The sequence below is a fragment of the Loxodonta africana genome, chromosome 10 (genome assembly GCF_030014295.1).
Source record: "Loxodonta africana isolate mLoxAfr1 chromosome 10, mLoxAfr1.hap2, whole genome shotgun sequence".
In the NCBI taxonomy this organism is placed as follows: domain Eukaryota; kingdom Metazoa; phylum Chordata; class Mammalia; order Proboscidea; family Elephantidae; genus Loxodonta; species Loxodonta africana.
Window position 1 is genome coordinate 29160312 of NC_087351.1, and position 22814 is coordinate 29183125.

Here is a 22814-nt window from a genome sequence, read left to right on the forward strand (position 1 = left end):
TCTGCACATCTTAAGGAGATCCCTCTATTCATGACTGAATTTAGGTAAAAGCAAGATTATGAAGCAACATAAATTGTTGTCTTTAGGGCTTTATTCCTGGCCAAAATGAAGGCACGTGGCTGTATATACTAGCAAAATTGACTTACCAGCAGCAAAACACCAAGGTGCCTCAGGTGCCCAGCTGTGACTGTGGGGTTGTGGAATAGTACAGATGCTGGGGACAACAAGCCAGGGGAAATGGTGGCGAAAGAAATGATGTAAAAGGAAAAAAACAGCTGTCTTCAGTAATTTAATCCCCCTACCCCCATGGATGAGGAATTAGACTTATTTTGTGTAGCTGCAAAGAGGAGGCCCAGCATCAGTGTGTAGAAGTAATAAGGGAGACAGAGTTTGTGCAATATAAGGAAGTGCTTTGAGAGAACCAGGGCTCCTTAAGTGGGAAATGGGTTGAAATGTTCAGCAAATCCAGATGCCACCTGAGAGATGTGATCTAGAGGGAACAAGATCGGTGATTTGGGGACTGCTTTACAGAACCCTAAGAGTTTTGCAGCACATCACTAGGAGCAGTGAAGGCAAGGGAGCTCAAGGTTACCACCTAGCTCCATTCTCACCTGCTTATATTGCATGTCTGCATATGAAACTCTGAGTAAGAAGGCAACTTAACACATATTTTTGTTTCAGATTTATACTCAATTTTGCTTCAAAATGAAGGAGTGCATCCAGAATTTATACTTATATGTAGGCTATCCAAGGGGCCCTGATTCTACCGTTAAAGTTGAAACTGAGACTTCGGGTTGCAGGAACATTTTAAATGAACTGGTGTTTATTCCAAACCAACCTCCAAATAGGCCAGTGTATCTAGGAATTATTGGCTTTGCATATTCAAGTAAATTCCTTAAATCTCTCTGAGCTTCAGTTTTCTTATCTGTAAAAAACAAAAAAAAAAAAAAAAGAAGAAGAAGAAGACAATAAAACACTTCCCTATAGCTCAAGGGGCCATGAGGAAGACCAAATGAGATAATATGTGAAAATGCTTAGTACATTTTCAACCAATTGTTAGCTTATCCAACTAATGCTCATTATTACTCACTCCTTGGTCTCTTTTGTTTCTCGAACACCTTCGAGAGCCCAGAACAGAACGATGCATGTCGTGACTGAGTTTGTCCTCCTGGGTTTCCCTGGTCAAAGGAAGACAAAGAACTTCCTGTTCACGTTAATCCTGGTGGTCTATCTCCTGACCCTACTGGGGAATGGTGCTATTGCCTGTGCAGTGAAATGGGACAGGAGGCTCCACATACCCATGTACATCCTCTTGGGGAACTTTGCCTTCCTAGAGATCTGGTATGTTTCCTCCACTGTCCCAAACATGCTGGTCAACATCCTCTCTGAGACTAAGACCATCTCTTTCTCTGGCTGCTTCCTCCAATTCTACTTCTTTTTTTCGTTGGGTACAACTGAGTGTTTCTTCTTATCAGTTATGGCCTATGATCGGTACCTGGCCATCTGCCACCCACTGCGCTACCCCTCCATCATGACTGGAAAGTTCTGTGTGATCCTGGTCTGTGTTTGCTGGGTGAGTGGATTCCTCTGCTATCCAGTCCCCATTGTCCTTATCTCCCAACTTCCCTTCTGTGGACCCAATATCATTGACCACATTGTGTGTGACCCAGGCCCATTGTTGGCACTGGCCTGTGTCCCTGCACCTTCTACTGAGCTTATCTGTTACACCTTCAACTCAATCATCATCTTCGGGCCCTTCCTCTCCATTTTGGGATCTTACACCCTGGTGCTCAGAGCTGTTCTTCATGTTCCCTCTGGAGCTGGTCGAACTAAAGCTTTCTCCACATGCACATCCCACCTGATGGTTGTGTGTCTGTTCTATGGAAGTCTTATGGTTATGTATGTGAGTCCAACATCAGGGAACCCAGCAGGGATGCAAAAGTTCGTCACTTTAGTGTACTCAGCAGTGACTCCACTACTAAACCCCCTTATCTATAGTCTAAGAAACAAAGACATGAAAGATGCCCTAAAGAAAGTCCTGAGATTATGAATTAGCCAAAATTGAGACACCTTTGGAAGGAAAACTGAGTTTGTCACTTCTGGCCTGTGTTATTTACAATAACAATAGAGAATGGCATCAGTACATCATGTTCTGGCTCATACTTAAGAGAGAGAATTCTCTTTCACTGTTCCTTAACAGTTCAGTGGACCCTGGAGGTACAGTGATGAAAGGACTTGGCTGCTAACTGAAAGCTCAGCAGTTAGAACCAACCAACCACTCCGTGGAGAAAGATGTAGCAGTCTGCTTCTCTAAAGATTTACAGCCTTGGAAACCCTATAGGGTTGTTCTACTCTGTCCTATAGAGTCGCTATGCATCAGAATCAACTCAATGGCAGTGGGTTTGGTTTGGATTTTGGCAGTTCAAGTTCAGTTCACTGATGGTATATTCAGTAAAACATTTTAAATATGCATAGCTCACTGAGTAATTATGCACGGTTGTTATATGTATGTTATATGTACTTTTTGCTGTACTTTATATGTGTCTTTGCTGGTTTTAATCTTGACTGGCAGAAGGAATTGATTGCATGTGTTTCTGAAGGCTTTCAAGAGAGGGAGGAGTCTTCTAACTTCAGAAAATAAATACTCTTAAAGACAATGGGCCAAGCAGCCTCAAAAAAAAAAAAAAAAGCAGTGGACATCTTTCATTGATTGAGGTTCTCTTTCACACCAAAAACAGAGTGTGCTTCATATCTCTATCAATTATGAATGAAGTACAAACTCTTCATTTGCCATTCAAAGTCTTTCCAATAGACTGCTAGGTCCAGTCTTCTTTCCCACTTATCCACTGTATGACCCTGCACTTCACGATGATCAGCCTTCTTACTTCTTTTAAACACATTTATTCCCAACTGAGCCCTGGTGGCATAGTGGTTAAGAGCTTGGCTGCTAACCAAAAGGTCGTAGTTTGAATCCACCAGCTGCTCCTGGGAAACCCTATGGGACAGTTCTACTCTGCCCTATAGGGTTGCTATGAGTCAGAAGTGACTTGATGGCAGCAGGTTTGTTTGGGGTTTGGGTGTTTTAATCATAGTGCTTCCCCTGACCATGAGACTTGCCCCTGTCTATCGACTGAAAACCAGAAAAACCAAACCCACTGGCATTGAATCGGTCTAACTCGTAGCGACCCTATAGGACAGAGTAGAACTGATCCATAGAGTTTTCCAAGGAGCACTGGTGGATTCGAACTGCTGACCTCTTGGTTAGCAGCCATAGCACTTAACCACTACACCGCTAGGGTTTCTATCTACTGAAGTAAATCTTAATCAACCCTTTCTCTTCCATGAGATAATACCTGATGTCTCCTTGAACTCTCCCTTCCCCAAAAAGTATCTTTATCTGCAATTTGGCCATTTAATTGCATACTATTTTGTAGGGACGCTTACCTGTTCTTTTATGAGCAAGTCTAAAAACTAGATATCTTTTGCTTTGCCCCTCAATGCCCAAGTCAGGGCAATGTACACAATAGACACAAACCAAATACCTATATGTAAGTTAATAAATATCTAGGATACTGACTCTATCATCAAGACTAGCCAAATGTATATCTAAATTCCTCAATTTGATTTCTAATCCTACAACTTATTCATGCAAAGTACAGTCATATAGATAAACATTAATTTATTCTTCACATACACTTAATTGGGTCCTAACTAGATTGGAACCTTTTTAGATGACCTTATCCACCTCCAAGAGAAAACTCTATAAGTCATACTAGAGTGTGTCTGTGGGAAAGGGGACTCTAAAGCAGTTTTCAGGGTAGGGTGTTCAGCACTGAGAAGAACACCACAAAATCTAGCAGTCAATTCTACTAGATTCAATCTTACATTGCTTCCTAATTGTTTTATGTCGATACACCTTGGATGGTGAACTGTGCAAAGGGAATAATCCATACCTTCCATCTCTATAATAGTCTCCTGGTTGCTTGGCTCATGCTAGTTCTTCAAAAGGAGCTTAATTCTTAATGTGATACGTGTAGCAAAATTCTGCTAAACTCTTAGATTAACACAACATTAGAGCAGCAATCACTTTGAAATTTCCTTTGATGATAACCTGTGATAATAATTGTGATGTTGATCCACTCCATACGGATTGAAGGTACTTATGAGAATCTTTGAGTATACGAGCTCAGACTGAGTTCTGTATACCATATATCTTGGAGATTAAAACAATGTTTTATAATTAATATAATGGCATAAAATGTTCATCAGCTTTCCTAATTCCTGAACCCCACCTGTTCTAATTCCTTCATGTTGTCACTGACTAAAGACTACACACAAACTGAGATTACCCCTAAGTTCCCAGATGTGACAGTCATTTTCTGCCTACTTAATGATATTCCACAGTCACAGCACAGAAACAAGTGGTAAATTAACTTTGGTAGGAGGAGTTTTTAAAGTTTGCCTGATGATGAAAACTTGCTGAAACTAGAAGCAAATCCATCAGACGGCAACCACAGAAGACATGAGGCCACCCCGCAGCCCTTCAGGCCTCCTTCACGGATGGTTCTCTCCTAGATGTGCCAGGAAATAAGTAGAACTCATCCTCCCCAAACTGACTATGACGACTCTACTATCACTCAGAATATATATAGAAGACAATAACCTAAGCATATTTTATTTGTATGCAGCAGTTTCCATGTTCTCCACACAGCAATGTGTGTCTCTCAGAAGGCTGTAGGGCAAAGCCTCAGACAGAAAAGTGTGCACAGAAAACAATGCCAAGATTTCCATGTTTGTGCCCAAACCCCATACTGAACAAGAAGACCTTCAGCTGAGAGGCCAACCTGCTTAAAATGAGAGAATGCCCAGGGTTTTAGTTGTGGCCATACTGGGGCTGAAATGAGGTGTGTGAGGAGGAAGAACTTTCTGGGTGCCAGGTGAAGAAATGCTCCAGCATCGTATTTCTCAACCTTTCCACCAATGCATGCTTAACAACAGTGGTCAGAGAACACAGGGCATGTGGGAACAATAATTATTTGAAATCCAAAGTTTTATTTTAAAGATCATTACAAATTTTACTTCCTACTCACAGTGGTTATGCAGTTGGCTGCTAACCAAAAGTCGGTGGTTTGAACCCACCAGCCACTCCATGGGAGACAGCTATAGCAGTCTTCTCCTGTAAAGATTGCAGCCTTGGAAACCCTATGGAACAGTTCTACTATGTCCTATAGGGTTGCTATGAGTCAGAGTGGAATTGACAGCAATGGGTTTATTCCACAGTATACATGTATTTTGTATAATATAAAATTATTTTCTCTAAATAAAATTGGCCCTTCAGGAAAACATTTAACTGAAGGATTTGTGTATCTCATGGCACAAAATCACATACCCTGTTTGAGAAGCACAAGGAGGGATGCTTAAGGAGACTACGGGGTCTCCCTAGAGTTAAAATTGCACATTATTTTTAATAATCCCTAGGGATCAATTTATCAAATAAATGAAGGAAACCCTAAGGCAAGAAATAAGAAAATCCTTAGGGAAAACATGAAAAGTTACAAGAGACTTGAGGATTCTCAACAGTGGCTAATATAAGCCATAAAATAAGACTAGAGCTCAGTTTCAACACAGCCCTGTGGGAAATAGACCACAAGAATCTCATTGAGCAAGGGAAGAGAAACAAGCCAAGCATGGGGCTCTCTCTAGGGTTTCCACACTAGAGCCAGGGGAGAAGAGAAACTTTGTGACCTCCCTACAGACTCTCTTCAGGCTGACCTAGGAAAGCTTCATGGTATGCATGGGACATCTCCTCTGATGGGCATTGCTGCTATGATACACCACATTGGGCCTATCCACCTGTACATTTGTTCACTCAGTATGCTCAAGGTTTCAAATACCAAAGGCTATCAGTTTCTCTTCCGCTCAATAACAAAATTTAAAAAAAAAAACCACGAAGTACTTAGATCAACGGGGAATTCACACTCACCAAAATGAGTGCACTAAAAAGGGAGCCAAAGTCATCCCCGGATGACCAGAAATGATCTGACTCTTCTAGATATTTGAGCAAAATAGCATGGAGCTAACTCTATCGACTGAGACTAAAAACCGAGAGAAAACTGGAAGTTTTTTGTTTGTTTATTTCCTCTCACCAGCTTTCCCCTCTTGGTCCATTACTCATCTGCACCTTCAGATGAGGTGATAGAAAAAAAATTTTTTAATAGTTATATCAAATCGGGCAGCATAAGGAGTAAGATTTCCCATAGAGTTTAAAGGTGAATATATTGGGAACTACTTCCTACCGTTACGTTTGAAATTGTCTGTGAAATTCATTTATCATGCTTTCCCTGTGGCTGACTAGCAGTTTCTGGAAGGTTGTTTATGTTTCTTTGCTTGTTTCTTTGTTTGTATGTCAACTAGAGCGATCTCTGGCTCAAACACGTGGAGTTCAGCCTTCTGCATGTTGGGTCAAAGTCTGTGACTCTGAGTTCAGAGTCATTGCTGATGCTGCTCTGTTCCAGGGATAATGGTTGTTCTCTGCATCACTGCTTTCTCAAACTTGTTGAGTTGTGTTTCTTGCTGAGAAAAATGAAGAACATATAGAGCTCCTGGAAACACCTGGTGACGTAGTGGTTGAGTGCTATGGCTGCTAAACAAAAGGTCGGCAGTTCGAATCCACCAAGCACTCCTTGGAAACTCTATGGGGCAGTTCTACTCTGCCACTGAGTGGGAATCGCCTCAACTGCCGTTGGTTTTTCGGAGATAGAACTCCTATGGTGGGGAACCATTTTTCAAGATGCTTCACCACAATGATCATCAATGGAGGCTAATTTAGCTGTTCACAAAAATCCTAGTTTAAAAAAGCATTTTAGATTAGGATTTGTATATTTTATATACAAAGACCCTCAGCAAGATGGATTGACACAGTGGTTACAACAATGGGCTTGAGAAAAGCAATCACTGTGAGAATGGCTCAGGACAAGGAGTGCTTTGTTCTATTGTATATAGGGTCATTACGAGTCAGAACCAACTCGATGGCATCTAACAACAACATGTGTGTGTGTGTGTGTGTGTGTGTGTGAGTATGTATATGTATGTGTGTATGTATGTATATGTATGTATATCTTTCAGTTCCTTTCTCTTCTTGGTTTCTTGTCCATTAGGCTACAAGCTGGTTTGACATAACCAACCCAATACAAAGGTTATGGTTTCTTCTAGACACATAGGCTCAGAGGTTACTAAACTTTATGCCTTATGAATTTAGTGAGCCTGCAACAGCTGCATAATATACTTCTCTGGTTTCATATAACTGCATTGAATAGAAGGGTTTGTTTTTTTTTTTCAATTTAATTATTTCAGTGAGTACTCTTATTTATATACCTTCACCCTTTGTTCAATACAGGAAACTAAATCAACCTAGTCACAAAATACACCACTTATATGAAAAATATTTTTAAGGTAAATTTTCCTCTTAGCAATCAAAAAGTTAAAGTTATCTTGTCAAATTTTTCTGGAGATTCTAATACATTAAAGCTATTGCACGCTCTTTTCTCTGAGTTACATGTTGTTCTTAAAAAGAAACCTCCTTTGGTAATGGTGTTCTAAAGGGAGCAATGGGGAATTGTGTAACGTGGGTGAATAATATTTCTTTGAAACAATATCTTTGATTCTCTTGTATTCAGTTGGTTTAGGGGCTGTTTTCTAAATGGACTAAAATAAAATCTTCCAAACTGTGAATTTGAAGCAAAACTTGTGGCAGCCATAGTAAGAAAAGCTTTAGAAAAGAATCTCTTTAGTGATTGTAATTTCCTTTCAATACATTCCATAGGTTATATTTATCTTTAATGACATATATTTTAAATGTCTATGAAGGATGAGAAATTAACAATCAGCCTTTCAGAAGTGGTAATAGCGACTTTTTTATTACTAAAAACAAAGGATTAAAAGCCAAATGAGCTGGAGTCCAACTTAAATGTCTTTATATACCTAAAGTATTTTATCATTTGAATGACCTTATGATATTTTTTCTGGTATCACTCAAAAGTATTGGATTGAAAATAAATTCTTCTAATGGAAATGCAGCTCCAAGAAAGAAAGAATCTAAAATAATGTAAAAGCACAAGTCATTCAAATTGATTAGAAAATTCAATGATGGTATGCATGTCATCACATATTGATGTCAATAGCACTAATTGCTGTGTATAAACAGCTTTCACTGGAAAAAAATTAGGTAAAAGACAAACCATGTTCCCTCTAGTTCAAGGTTTCCTAATATCAGAAGAAGACGAAATTTAACTGACTTTGTCCACTGCCACAGAAAGTTCAAGTAGCCTGGAAGTGTATATTTACAAAGAATCTGGGCCAAAAGATTCATTCATAACATGGAAGGATTCATTCAAGACTCTTTTTAGAATATCTGTATGTTTGCCTGCATGAATCAAACTCTCTGTCCCAAGAAAAGCTCCAGGCTGCCTCAGCAGCAAACAAAGTCAATTGTCACTATCTATCTGTCTTCTGTCCACAGTCTGGGGACCATGAACAAATCAGGGATATCTACTGTAACACACTTTGTTCCGCTGGGCTTTCCTGGTCCCTGGAAAATGCAGATCATTCTCGATGATTCTGTTGGCCTACATCTTGACTCTGACTGGGAATATGGCCATCATTTGTGCAGTGAGATGGGACCCACGACTCCATACCCCTATGTACATGCTCCTGGTCAACTTCTCCTTCCCAGCGATCTGGTCTGTGACCTGCACAGTTCCCAACATGTGGGTCAATTTTCTTTCCAAAATCAAGACCATTTCCTTCTCTGGCTGCTTCACTCAGTTCTACTTCTTCTTTTCCCTGGGCACAACGGAATGCTTCTTCCTCTGTGTAATGGCTTATGATCGGTACCTGGTTTTCTGCCGCCCACTGCACTATCCCTCCATCATGACCCAGAGGCTCTGCGGCATTCTAGTGTCTCTTTGTTGGCTCATCAGTTTCCTTGGACATTTAATTCCCATTTCTTCATTTCCCAGCTACCTTTTTGTAGTGCCAACACCGTTGATCACTTCCTGTGTAATGTGGACCCACTGATGGTCCTGTCCTGTGCCCCTAAACCCATCATAGAGCATGTATTCCACTCTGTGAGCTCTCTTATTATCATTCTCACCATTTTCTACATCCTTGGGTCCTATTCCCTGGCACTCGTAGCTGTGCTGCAAGTCCCTTCTTCAGGTGGTCAGTGAAAAGTCTTCTCTACCTGTGGATCCCACTTAGTGGTGGTATCTCTGTTCTATGGAACCATAGTGGTGATGTATGTGACTCCCACATCTGGCAATTCAATTGCTATGCAGAAGATCATCACACTGATATACTCTGTAGTGACACCAATCTTAAACCCTGTCATCTACAGCCTACGCAACGAGGACATGAAATATGCCCTCTGTCATGTCCTTTGTGGGATTAAAATTACCCAAAACTCAGGAATAGGCTTTGTACAACCCAATGAATTTATTACTATAAGTGAGAGAATAATCCTCTTTCTCTAATTCAAGCTGACTTTGCTTTATTCATAACCATCACAGATCTTTCGTACAAAGCCAGACTCATTGTGTATTGGTCATATGTTGATTCCCTTTTAGTTTTAGATATGTATTTCCATGGAGAGAAAAGATTAGCCCCCCAACACATCATAAAAACAACTTTAAAATCTTAATAGTTATCCAGGAAGGTTTTGATTTTTCTTTAAGTCCATACAACGTTGGAAAGAGAAATCAATCAAATTATTTTCTTACGTGGTTTTCTATCACTTTTTGTTAAAAGCCATGTAACAATACGCCTCTTGTATTTTTTGCAGAATCTCCGCATATCAATGCTGGATATACTAAGAGATTATGAATCGGCCGCTCAGAACTCAGCTCATCATCCTCATCAACAGTGCACAAATGGAGACTGGAAGTGTGATGGAGGCCATTAGTAAGAATATCCTCGTTACTGTGCTATGTGATCCCCCTAAGCAAAGTGAGGGGTACATCAAGAAAACCATTCAGAGAGCTTGACCTTGTTCCCTGAAGTTTGAGGGACACCAAGACTCTCCCTGGATTCTATCTGGAAAAAAAAAAGGTATAAATGCTGTTGAGGAGCTGGCTCTGAGAGCAGAGCAGAGAGAGATGGGCTATAATGGGAGCAAACTGAACTCCATCAGTAATAGGACAAATATAGACTACCCACATTTGGCCTAGGTCGACCTCACGGAAGGTAAGCAATTTGGGCCATCCTGAAAGGGATCCTACCCAGAAGTACCATCTGTCAAAGTAAGGTAATGCCAAAAGAGAGTCTGGGTCACCAGAATCCAGGGATGAGAAAGAAGTCATAAGTACCCAGCCAGGGCAGCGTTGTCCATATCAGGGAATTGCATTTGAGGCTGTCCCTCACCACCAAAAAAAACCACTCTGTGAGCAAAAACATTCAGACTTTTGCCACAGCTAGAAGCCAAAAGTGCCTGAACAGAGATATCACAGTCAGAGAAGAACTTTCCAGGCCTTACTTCTCCCTCACCCCAAACCTAAATAACCAGCAGCCGCCTAGCAACGTGAGAGAGGGGGAGTGGAAGGGTAGGTGGAAAGAAGGAAATCAACCCTAAGTCAGACCCTGTATGCGGGAATAAGTTTTAGTTTTGATAAAAATTAAAATTTTGATTTGGACCTTCCAATATATGGATAAGAAGAACATATATTAATACTAAGAGTCATCAGAAAAGCTGTCATATCTGCCCAAGATATTACTCAGAAGTAGAAACAAATAGGATCTCAGAAAATGTTTGAAGTAGACATGATCAGTAAAAATAAAATTCCTGTCAATTTTCACCCTACCAAGCCCAAATCTGGTGGTATAGTGGTTAAGTGCTATGGTTGCTAACCAAAAGATCAGCAGTTTGAATCCACCAGACACTCCTTGGAAACTCTCTGGGGCAGTTCTACTCTGTCCTATGGGGTCGTTATGAGTTGGAATCATCTTGACAGCAACAGGTAAGGCCAAATCATCCAATAATATAGTTACAGATGAGAATATTTAAACATTCATGTAGCTTAAGAGAGGAAGAAAACCCTCACCTAGGGGATCCAGTGTTGCCTCCTTGGCATTCCTTGGGCAAACAGGAGAGCACTGCCCTTCAGGGTGACAAAAAGACCTAAAAAGAGTGGGAAAATAAATCAGAAAACATGGTTAAGAAGGCACTAAAGACAAGCTTGAACTATCCATCACTGTTTTGCCTAAATTCAGTCCTAATGATTCAGTCATTCACTGGAACTTATTAGTTGAAAGAAGGACAGGAAATATTTTGTATAGAACTGAATAACTTAAATGTATCCCACTACTGCAACTTTTAAATGTCAAATATGTAGCTTCTGTCAAACACCTATTCTTTCATTAAAATTCAACTCAGAAATCACTTCCACCAAAAAACCTTCCTAGCACTCCAGGCTGGACTTGTGTCTCTCCATGGTGCATCAGAATACACTAAGTTCATATGCCAATCATTGTGCTATAGACTCTTTGAGGTGAGGCTATGTGTCTCTTTCCCTAGACTGCGAGCCCTTTGAGGACAGGACTGGTATCTTTTTATCCCAAGGATCTAGCATGATGCCTGACTCATGGTAGGCGCAAGAGAAAGAATCATTTGTACAATTGGATGAATGAGCTAGTTCTTGAATTAGTCCTCACCAGAATTAATATATTTTAGTAGAAAAATCATTAAGTGATTGTTTAGATATTTTAAATACTTAAGAATCTTATCTGTTTTCAAACCCACATTATGAAATGTATCTGATTACAAAAGTACATGCTTCGTACTATTTATGATATATATATATCTTCACAGCTAATTCTAGGGCCTTGGAACACTTTATATACCTACGGGGTGAAAAATTACTTTACCCAAAGAATTTGGTCTTTGTCTCTGATTCCTGGGAGGTGATCTCTGAACCCTTAGACTTTCTTGAATGTTTGGAGTGTAAGTGCTTGAACCACACCTGAGAGTTTAAGTTAAGGAGGTGGCTCATGTTGAGTGGGGGCTGGTCATCCCAGAAATACCCACCTGTGATATCAGTTAGACCTTTGGGGTGGGGAGGGGGACTGATATTGAATTCAGTGACATGGCCAATAATTCAATCAATCATGCCTATGTAATGAACTCCAATAAAAACTCTGGACACTGAAGCTCAAGTGAGCTTCCTAGTTGGTGGTAGTAGACATCAACGCAACAGGAGGGAAAACACATCCTGAGGACACAGAAGCTCTGTGTCAGGGACCCTCCTGGGCCTCATCCTAGGCATCGCTTCTTCTGTATCCTTTTAATAAAACTGTATTCCTAAAAAAGATAGTAGTACATGTTTGTTTCAAAATTTTCAAACAATACAAAAGAGTATAAAGTTAAATGTAAAAAGCTCCCACCATCCTTCTACACAATCCCACTGCCTACAAATAACAAGTTAGCTTGTATGTATATACACGCCAACAAATGCATACGTATGTAAAGGTTCGATTTTCTTTAAACTGATTATATTATACAGACTATTCTGTAATTTTTTTTTTTTTAATTTCTTAACTTTTTGTGAGCTTCTTTGCAGGCCAATACAAAGAGATATATGTCATTCTTTTTCACTGTTGAATAACGTCCTATAGTATAATTAACCTAACTTATTTAATCGTTCCGCTGTTACCAGACACACATTGCTTTAAAGTGCTTTCTTCTCACAGAGATTTAAGCTATTAAAAGAAAAATTTCTTTGGTGATCTGCTCCCTTAAAGATTATAGCCTAGGAAGTCCTATGGGGCAGTTCTACTCTATCCTATAGGGTTGTTAGGAGTCCGAGCCAACTCAAAGGCACATGACAACAACAATATTGTGGTAGGGAGAGAGAGGGACCAGAATCTCCTACTCCCCTGGGATAAAGAACTGGGAGGGTTTTTTATTTTGTTTTTTTTTTTTTTACAGTGTGTATGCTACATTTTTTTATTGTGCTTTAGATGAAGGTTTACAAAGCAAACTAGTTTCTCATTAAACAATTAATACACATATTGTTTTCTGACATTGGTTGCCAACCCCACAACGTGTCAACACACTCCCCTTCTCGACCTTGATCTTGGGTTTCCCGTTAACAGCTTTCCTGTCCCCTCCTGCCTTCTTGTCCTTGCCTCTGGGCTGGTGTGTCCATTTAGTCTCATTTTGTTTTATGGGTGTGTCTAATCTTTGACTGGAGGTTGAACCTCAGGAGTGATTTCATTACTGAGCTATAAGGGTATCCGGGGCCCATACTCTCTGGGTTTCTCCAGTCTCTGTCAGACCATTAAGTCCAGTCTTATTGTATGTGTGTGCATGAGTTGGAATTTTGTTCTACATTTTTCTCCAGCCCTGTCTGGGAACCTCTATTGTGATCCCTGTCAGAGCAGTCAACAGTGGTAGCTGGGCATCATCTAGTTGTGCTGGACTCTGTCTGGTGGAGGCTGTTGTACATGTGGCCTATTAGTCATTTGGACCGATATTTCATTTGTGTCTTTGATTTTCTTCATTCTCCCTTGCTCCAGCAGGGTGAGACCAGTGGAGCATCTTAGATAGCCCCTCACAAGCTTTTAAGACCCCAGAAGTTACTCAACAAAGTGGAGTGTAGAACATTTTCTTTATAAACAATGTTATGCCAATTGAGCAAGATGTTCAAGAACTAGGAAGCTTTCGAAAGAAAATTAAGAGGGGTTGATCACTGGGAAGCGTAAGTGATTTATTAAGTTTTTGAGTAAGGCCATTTGGCAAGTAAGGCCATTTGGCCATTTTCTTATGATAAGGCCACTTGAATCCTGGGCACCTTCTTCTCTAGTTACCCATTGCCATCGAGTCGATTCCGACTCATAGCAACCCAATAAGACTTAGTAGAACTGTCCCATAGAGTTTCCAAGGAGCAGCTCGTGGGTTCAAACTGCTGGACTTTTGGTTAGCAGCTGATCTTGTAACCACTGCACCACCAGCGCTCCTTTTCTCTAGTTAGGTGCCTGGAAATTATAAAGACTGAGGGAAAAAAAAAAGAAGGTGAAAAGGCCCATCTTAAGTTTATCCGGAGTCCCTGGTGGTGCAAGCAGTTAACACAATGGGCTGCTAACCTTATGGTTGGCAGTTGGAATCCACCCACAGGTGCCTTGGGAGAAAGGCCTGACAATCTGCTTCCAAAACTTCAGCCACTGAAAACCCTGAGGAGCACAGTTCTACTCTGACACACATGGGGTCACCAGGAGTTGGAGTAGACTTGACAACAACTGCTTTTAAAGCTTATTTGAAGAGGAGATCACGAAGTCAGTCTTGGTGAGTTGTTTGCAATGAACCATTCTCTAGAACACAAGAGTGGGGAAATTTCTTTAACCACCTCTGCTTTCCGAAATCATAAGGCTCAGGTAAAATTTAACTTTGTCATAACGCACGTTAAAGTGTGAGAACCTTTGGCCTAGACTGTCTTTGAATATCAATTTCATGAACAAGCTGGCCCAGGTTATAAGTGAGGATTTTCTCATTGCTCATCTCCATCACCTTTCCCCAGAAGTCATGTTTCAAAAAAGAAGTAGACTGAGAGGATCCTTGAAAGAAGCTGCAACTTTTTAGAAGAAAAACAAAAGCCAAAAGATAAAAAATGGAAGTAAATCCCTGCTCACATTTGCACTGATGTCAAATTCCCTACTGCAGAGCCCTGGTGAGCAGTGGTTAAGAGCTTACTGCAGCCAAAAGGTCAGCAGTTCAAATTCGCCAGCCGCTCCTTGGAAAGACTATGGGGCAGTTCTACTCTGTCCTATAGGTTGCTATGGGTCGAAATTTACTCCATGGCAATGGGTTTGGGCTTGGGTTTTTGGACAGTGAACTCAGAGGGGAACCTGACAATTTGACAATTAGTCAATTAAATGGCTTCTGTATATGGACAATCATGGAATTCCTGCCACATCTATTAAGTAATTATTCATTATCAGGTCACTCAAGGCAGTTCCTACCTAATACCAATCACCTGGTCATTACAGTGACTGAGTCCAGGAAAAATGAGTGGACTTAATTTTAAAGTGACCAACAGAATACAGATTCCTGTTTCTCTGTGTTGTCGCATTCCATTTAAGCTAGAGAGGAAGAATTTGTTCACAGATATCTCTCCGTTTCAGAGTTAGATTCACGAGCAAAATTAACACTTAATTTCACTGATCTCCACAGAGGTCATTCCTTAATGGAATGCAATCTCTTTGCAATAAAACCCAAAATCAAACCAAATCAAATGCCATCGATTACAACTCATAGCGACCCTATAGGATGAAATAGAACCTCCCGATAGGGTTTCCCAGGCTGTAATTTTTACAGAAGCAAACTACCACATCTTTCTCTAGCAGGGTGGTCAGGTGGTTCCAGACACCTATCCTGCACTTAGCAGCCAACTGCTTAACCACTGCACCACCAGGGCTCCTTTTACAATAGAAACCCTCCTGAAATTTATCTGGTATTTCCCCTGGCTTCTCTGTTTCCAGGAACCCTGGTGGCACACTGGTTAAAGCACTCGACTGCTGACTGGAAAGTCAGTGGTTCAAACCCACCAGTCACTCCACAGGGGAAGGATGTGTCAGTCTGCTTCGGTAAAGATTTACAGCTTTGGAAACCCTACGGGGAAGTTCTACCATGTCCTATAGGGTTGCTATAAGTTGCAATCAACACAACAGCAGTGAGTTTGGGGTTTAGTTCACTGTTTCTTTAACTCTAGCCACACCCTGGGATCTAGTCTACTAAAACCTCGGTAAGCCTCAAGGGTCGGAAAGAGGATGCACTCCAGGGGAAACTTGGAGCCACAGAGACCACCTGGGGAGAGACACAGGGTTTTACAGTAATCCCTGAGAGGAAACACAAATTTAAGCATCTCCACAGACTCCTAGAAAACAAGACTCTGGAGTCTCCAGAAGTAAAGGAGGTTCAATAATACATGATGCCCTCAAATGGGGTTTTCCTCATCAGAGGCAGTGAGAAGGTGATGCTTGTTGCTGAAGTTATCTTCAAGCCCACCATGTCTATCCCTCTCTGCAAGCTGAGCCAGGAAACCCATCATTACATGTAAGAGAAAAGGAACAATTTCCACTCAACAACTATGGCGGTGATAGACTACCGGAAGAAAAAAACCAAATCCATTGCCATTAACTCGATTTCAAATCATAGCGACCGCATGTGTTACAGAGCAGAAATGCCCATAGGATTTTCTTGGCTGTAAACTTTACAGAAACAGATCACCAGGCCTTTCTTCTGTGGCACTGTTGGGTGAGTTCGATCTGCCAACCTTTAGTAGCTGAGAGCAAACCATTTGTGCAAACCTTTGTGATATTCTACAGAGTGCCGTTTATTACATAGATCTGATTATCACCGTTCTTCTGGAGAAACTCAAAGGAGGCAGTTTAAAAGTTCAATATGTGAATACAGGACACTTCTATTCACTAGGTGACTCTAGAAAAGTCATGTTCCCTCTCTGAGCTTCATCTACAAAATGGTTAGAATAGATCATCTCACCATTTCTTCCAATTCTGTGATTTTATGATTATATATATAAGGGATCAACTTTTTTTTTTTTTTTAGGGATCAACTTTACAAAAAATAGCTCATTCTCTAGGAGTGATCAGGAGGTATGATTCTTCTCTCAGTCTACATGAGCAGACCACAGCATGTCAAGTGAGAAACATTTAGGAGGAGCCTATTTAATGAGGCAAGCACTCTTCGGGTGGATGGACTGACTAATTGGTTGGTTTTTTGTAGTGGAAAGGAGTTATGAAAGAGCTGATCCTCTGGTTTTATAGCCCACTATAGAGTTACAGTGACAATAGAATCCCGAAAGCATGAGAAATAGTATGTTTGTGGCATAAAATGATGGATATTCCATTCTAATAACCTAACTATTCCCAGATAGTAATTTTGGAGGTCTTAGAGGGCAGGGTTTATGTAGAATTTTGCAAATTTATTCATTTCATCAAGGTTGAACCTGAAAATTGATGATATGGGCTCTTCTGTTCAGCCCCCCTTACTTATCTGCACTTCCACCAAAGGCTACAGGAAAAAAAACTGTTGCTAATAGATCAATAAGACGGTACAATGGAAGAAAAGGTGTAGTTGTCAGTGTAGAACTGAGAGTGTCATGAACTATTGGTCCTAGTCAGCAGGCATGGCTTCTTTCTCAGAACAAAGGATGGGAAGCTCAGATCCACTCTTCTGGTCCCTGGTTTACATCTGAGAGTGTGGACTTGGTTCCCAACCTGTAGCAGGGAAAGCAATTTATTTCTACTTCATAAAAAACAATCTAGGAATCATCTATTGAGCAACTTATTCAGGGAGGATGGAAAAAAAATGTGTTTCAAATTTATTATTGATTGGAAAATGAACAACTTTGTAACTTCTTTTTGTTCCTTTTTTAGGCCTCCTTAAAAACAACCTCCAGTAGTGGAATAATAATGTTGGAATCCAGGTCTTCATTCTGAAGGATCTTTTTTCTTCTTTGCTTTTCAGAGTTTTTTCCCTTAAACTCCTGACAAAGTTGTGACTGGTGACCTCCAATACAGAAGGCAAGAGATCTGAATTTGACAAGAAAACTCAACATCAAAACAACCATTTACATTTTTTTTGGTAAGAATCTTAATTCAGGCCTTTATGGATATTAATCAATAATAGATTAATCTGTTGTTTAAACACACATATTTGTGCATTTTGCTTGCTCAACTCTTAAAATATATAAATGTGTTGCTACTGAAAAGGACATGCCTGTCCAAATATTTGGAAATGTCTTCTCCTCCCATTTAGAAAATGAAATAAATTCTACCAGATACATTGCTACCCCACTTGTTCTCAGATCCCTTTAGCAAATTATTTTATTGCTTTAATCACCTAAAAAGGCTCACTAAATAAACTAAACTTTTGTATTGAAAACACCATTTCCTTCATTTCAGCTAGTAAACACCACCCAGTTATGAAAAATAAGATAGATCCTTTCTGCATAGTATGTATAAAAAACTTGAATACAAACACTTGCGAAAGTTAGACATATTTGGAAAATAATATTCTCACAGGTCCTTATTTTGGAGGAAAGGTATTTGTTATGCTGGTATTTTGTTTGTTTCCTTGTTTTGTTTTTGCTTTTAGGTGCCACTCAAATAGTTAGAGTAGTAAAAAGAAAATCCTTAAAGGAAAAATTGAAGAATAGCCTTAAGTCTTGGGTGTGGTGATGTCTGTGACAAATTAAACTATTCTGAAAGGCCAGTGTCCTGGTGTGGGTTTTATCTCCACATATCAGTCTACTAATTCTGTTTCCAAAGGCATAATTCAACCTCACACCAGCTGTCCTCAAAATATATGTTCTTCTTTGTGGGTGTTTGTTTTGTTTTGTTTTTAACAAGGTGGGCTAGATAAGAGAAAGTAGATGAGCTTGTGCATAAAGACCTCTTATCTACATTGGAAACACAAGTCAAAAGCAGAAAAGGTCTTATGCATCAAAAAGAAAGACACATCTGGTGATACCACTGCTCTGGAACATTCTAGGTGCACTGGATTCTGCCAAAATAATATTGAGATTTAGAGCCACAATTAATTCAAAATAAGGTGGGATGTGTTCCCAACTGGTCCTAGAATACATCATGTATTTTCGATATAGGTCAAGCTCCCTTCTCAGTAAAATCCATGAGATACATAGGAAGCAGAGCAACTCGGATTAAACTTATTTCTTTTTCTTCATAGGTTTAAGATCCATGAACAGGTCAGCAACACACATCGCGACTGAGTTTGTTCTCCTGGGATTCCCTGGTTGCTGGGAGATGCAGATTTTCCTCTTCTCATTGCTTTTGGTGGTTTATGTCTTGACCCTGCTGGGGAATGGGGCCATCATCTGTGCAGTGAGATGGCGCCCACGACTGCACACCTCCACGAACTTTCTGCTGGGCAACTTTGCCTTCCTTGAGATATGGTATGTTTCTTCCACAGTTCCCAATATGCTAGCCAAAATTCTCTCCAAGACCAAGGCCATCCCATTTTCTGGTTGCTTCCTCCAGTTCTATTTCTTCTTTTCCCTGGGCACTACTGAATGTCTCTTCCTGGCAGTAATGGCTTATGATCGGTACCTGGCCATCTGCCACCCACTGCACTACCCCACCATCATGACCAGGAGGATCTGTGGCATGCTGGTGTCTCTCTGCTGGCTCACTGGATTCCTTGGCTACCCAATCCCAGTTTTCTTCATCTCCCAACTTCCCTTTTGTGGTCCCAATATCATCGATCACTTCCTGTGTGACATGGACCCACTCATGGCTCTGTCCTGTGCCCCAGCCCCCATTACCGAATTTATTTTCTACACTCAGAGCTCCCTTGTCCTCTTTTTCACTATTATGTATATTCTTCGATCCTACACTCTGCTGCTCAGAGCTGTTTTTCAGGTCCCCTCTGTAGCTGGCCAGCGGAAGACCTTCTCCTCATGTGGCTCTCATTTAGTTGTGGTGTCTCTTTTCTATGGGACAGTCATGGTAATGTATGTGAGTCCTACATATGGGGTCCCGACTTTGATGCAGAAGATCCTCACACTGGTATATTCAGTACTGACACCTCTCTTTAATCCCCTGACTTACAGTCTTCATAATAAGGACATGAAATTTGCCCTGAGAAATATCCTGGGAAGAATGAGAATAAGTCAAAATTCATGAGTCAAAGAAGTGCCATACTTCCAAGTTCTAATGAAGAACAAGGTAAAGATGTGCTCATTATCGCCATGGTCTTTTAATCCTCACTTTGTGGAGTTAGGGGCCAGATATTCTATCTGCTATGTCCAACTTTAAATACCTTTCCTGTACTGATCTACTTAAACCTTAACTCACTGGGCTTCAACACTGAGTAAAAATTTTTTAGTGTCTGTCCTTATTGGAATGACACAACGCAATTGTTAATTGGGAGAAGTTAGATTTTGGTATAACATCAGTTTTAGAGCAAACATAGTCACCTTTCCTGAATAATTAAGGTGCAGTGACTTTTAACCAGCCATGGGACATTTCTAAACCTTTAACGGACACTTGTTTCTTATACCTAGTCTAACAATATTATCTAATCACTGTCTCTTTCTATCAAAAGAAGGAAGAAAAAAAAACTATGACCAGAAGAAACTATTTGAACAGATTTTCTTAGGGGTATAATTCCCTTGTCACAAGTTTGAAATAAAACTTTGATACATGCCAAACAGTAATTTGTTGCAGTTGCTCTAACACTTCTGTCAGTACACTTACCACATTAGGCTGTAATTTACTTATTTTCATGTACCTCCCTTCGAGGGAGCTCCTTGAGAACAGGAATTGCCTTTTTCATTTCTGGATCCCCAACACAGGGAGAGACAGGAAAGCAGTTTTTGACACCCTGAAACTGGCCTAACACTCTCAGGTCCTGGTGTTGACAGGAGCTGGCCCGCCACCCACAGTTAGGCAGGCAGAGTGTCCTCTGCTGAACATAAACAATTTCACACAACACCAGTCTCAGACAAGGCCACTCTGTGATCAGGATGGACCAAGACAAAATCAAGACCACTCCACAATCACTTCTGAGCAGAGTCCAAAACAAGAGCACTATCCAAATCACAAAAAAATGACCAAACATCTGCTTTTTCTGCCTCATATGAATGACTGCTTTTTCTTCACGAAGTATAGCTTTAACCCAACTTCATTGCTACTGCCTTATAGATAAAAATTAAGATGCCAAATCATAGAATTTTCCGCTACTTTCTGTCAGCATCCACGGAAAAAACTTACTTCCTTAAGCTCTCCCCAAAATCACCTAACAAAAACCCAAATCACATAATAACTACTTTCTTACACCCTGACATGCACCATAGTTTTTCAGGGCATAAGTTCTCCCTGATGATGACAAACCAATAAACCCCAATTCAACTTTGTTCAATCATAGTTATGATATGGTGATCTTTCATATGATGGAAATCAACAGTAGTTCAATACTCAGCATACAATAAGGGCTTAAATATGTTTATTGAATATTTTCTGTCTCAGTTTTTTTACTTACAAAAGTAATATGAGGTCGTCATAACAAATTAAAGCCACGTAAAAGTGTATAAAGATGGTGAATTTCCCTTTTCCGCTCGCATTCCCACCAATCCTTCTCTCTGCAGCTCAGAGTCAATATATCTAAATTCCTCTGTCTGGCCTTCATAATATGGCCCCAGTAAACCTATATTATTTGTTTCCCACTGCTTCCCAACATGAATCCTCAGGTTTAGTCAGGACAGTCACCTGACTTCTCCAATCTCTATCATCCCTGCACCTTGGCTCAGGCTGCTTTTTAACCCACAGAGCCTCACCTCATCTTCTGCTCTGCCACTTGAGAAAGACACTTAACATTTACGATGCCTGGGGTCTTATTTTGTAAAATGGGTACAATTTATATCTTGTAAGAATTTCGTAAAGATTAAATGAGACAATTTTTATAAGAACCAAAGCACAGAAAGAGACAAAAGACTCTCAGCACATGTTCGTTCCCCTCTCCTTCCTAACTTTCAAGCCTCAGATTAACCACAACTCCTCCTTGAGGGATTTTGTGTCTACAGATGACTGGCCCGGCTGGAGCTGTGGGTTTGTGTTGGGAAGCACGGAAAACAAATAATACAGATTTTAAAAAACCGTTCCTCTCCAGTCAACTCTGACTTGTGGAGGCGCCATGTGTGTCAGGGTAGAACGGTGCTCCGTATGTTTTTCAATGGTTGATTTTTCGGAAGTTAATCAGGAGGACATTGAGGCGTTTCTGGGTGTCCCCAAACTTCTCAACATTTTGGTTAGCGGCCAAGCACATTAACCTTTTGCACTATCCAGGGACTTCCAATATAGGCCATATTATGAAGGATGATGAAGAATGCCAGACAAAAGAATTTAGATATATTGACTCTGAGGAGGGGAGAGGAGGACAAATAAATTGGAAGAAGGGAGGAACAGAAGCCTAGGTAACCTCCTTTATGACCACAGGTATCCATGACATCCCAATCTGCCACCTGTTCTGTGTCAATAAATCATATCACCTCCACCTACATACCTCCTCCCAAATGTTCCCAGAAAAAGGAGTAACAAACACCAAACTACTACCACTGAGTTTTTTGAGGGATGAGTTTTTGGAATAATAGCTTTTCTTGGAGTGGCTGTGAGTCAGGAGCAGCCATGAGCCAGGAGGAGACTAGATAAAAGCTAACAACTTCTACAATGACTCTCAGAGTTACTAATCAGATATTGGACGAACAATTTCTGAAGATGGAGAATTGTGGTGAAACATAAAACCCATGACAATGAGAATAGTTTTCTTCATTCTCATCCAATTACTCTACGCCTCTCCCTATCATTTCTCCACTTTTGCTTTATTAATTTTCTTAAAATCGTAGCCCTAGAAATTTTCCACCCTTGCAGGACCCAAGACGGTTGTATCTAGTCGCCTGTGTTCTGCTGCCCTCTAGCGGTCACTATGCTTCTATCGCTTGTGTAAGCATAACAGGAAAAACTTCAACCCACCGAAATGCAATGTGGAAAAGAATGCATTTGCTAATTGAATCTTTTAATTAACTGACCAGTAAAAGCCTTTTTAAACTGAGTATTAAAATCATTCCAAAGTATATTGGTCCTTTTTTGGACCTAGGTATATTGAAAATGGAGTACCTGGGTAGTGCAAATGGTTCACATGCTAGGCTGCCAAACTAAAGTTTGGGGGTACAAGTCCACCCAGAGGCACCTCAGGGAAAAAAAAAAAAAAAACACTGAAAATCCTATGGAGC

At 40.4% G+C, this 22814-nt stretch overlaps 2 protein-coding genes and 1 pseudogene across 2 annotated transcripts; all 3 read left to right on the forward strand.

Moving 5' to 3' along the window:
• The first annotated feature begins 1101 nt into the window (after window positions 1-1101).
• LOC100660817 (olfactory receptor 11H6) lies at window positions 1102-2050 on the forward strand. The gene has a single exon (XM_010601004.3). The coding sequence runs from the start codon at window positions 1142-1144 to the stop codon at window positions 2048-2050; it is 909 nt and encodes a 302-aa protein (XP_010599306.2). The 5' UTR covers window positions 1102-1141.
• A 6472-nt stretch (window positions 2051-8522) lies between these two features.
• LOC100660524 (olfactory receptor 11H7-like) lies at window positions 8523-9656 on the forward strand (annotated as a pseudogene).
• A 9091-nt stretch (window positions 9657-18747) lies between these two features.
• On the forward strand, window positions 18748-19886 carry LOC100660239 (olfactory receptor 11H4-like). The gene has a single exon (XM_010601019.3). It carries the CDS (start codon window positions 18766-18768, stop codon window positions 19708-19710), a length of 945 nt encoding a protein of 314 aa, XP_010599321.2. The 5' UTR covers window positions 18748-18765; the 3' UTR covers window positions 19711-19886.
• The last annotated feature ends 2928 nt before the right edge of the window (window positions 19887-22814 follow it).

Coding starts and splice junctions, on each gene's coding strand:
- LOC100660239 (XM_010601019.3), top strand. CDS start 18,766: ATGAACAGGTCAGCAACACACATCGCGACTGAGTTTGTTCTCCTGGGA.
- LOC100660817 (XM_010601004.3), top strand. CDS start 1,142: ATGCATGTCGTGACTGAGTTTGTCCTCCTGGGTTTCCCTGGTCAAAGG.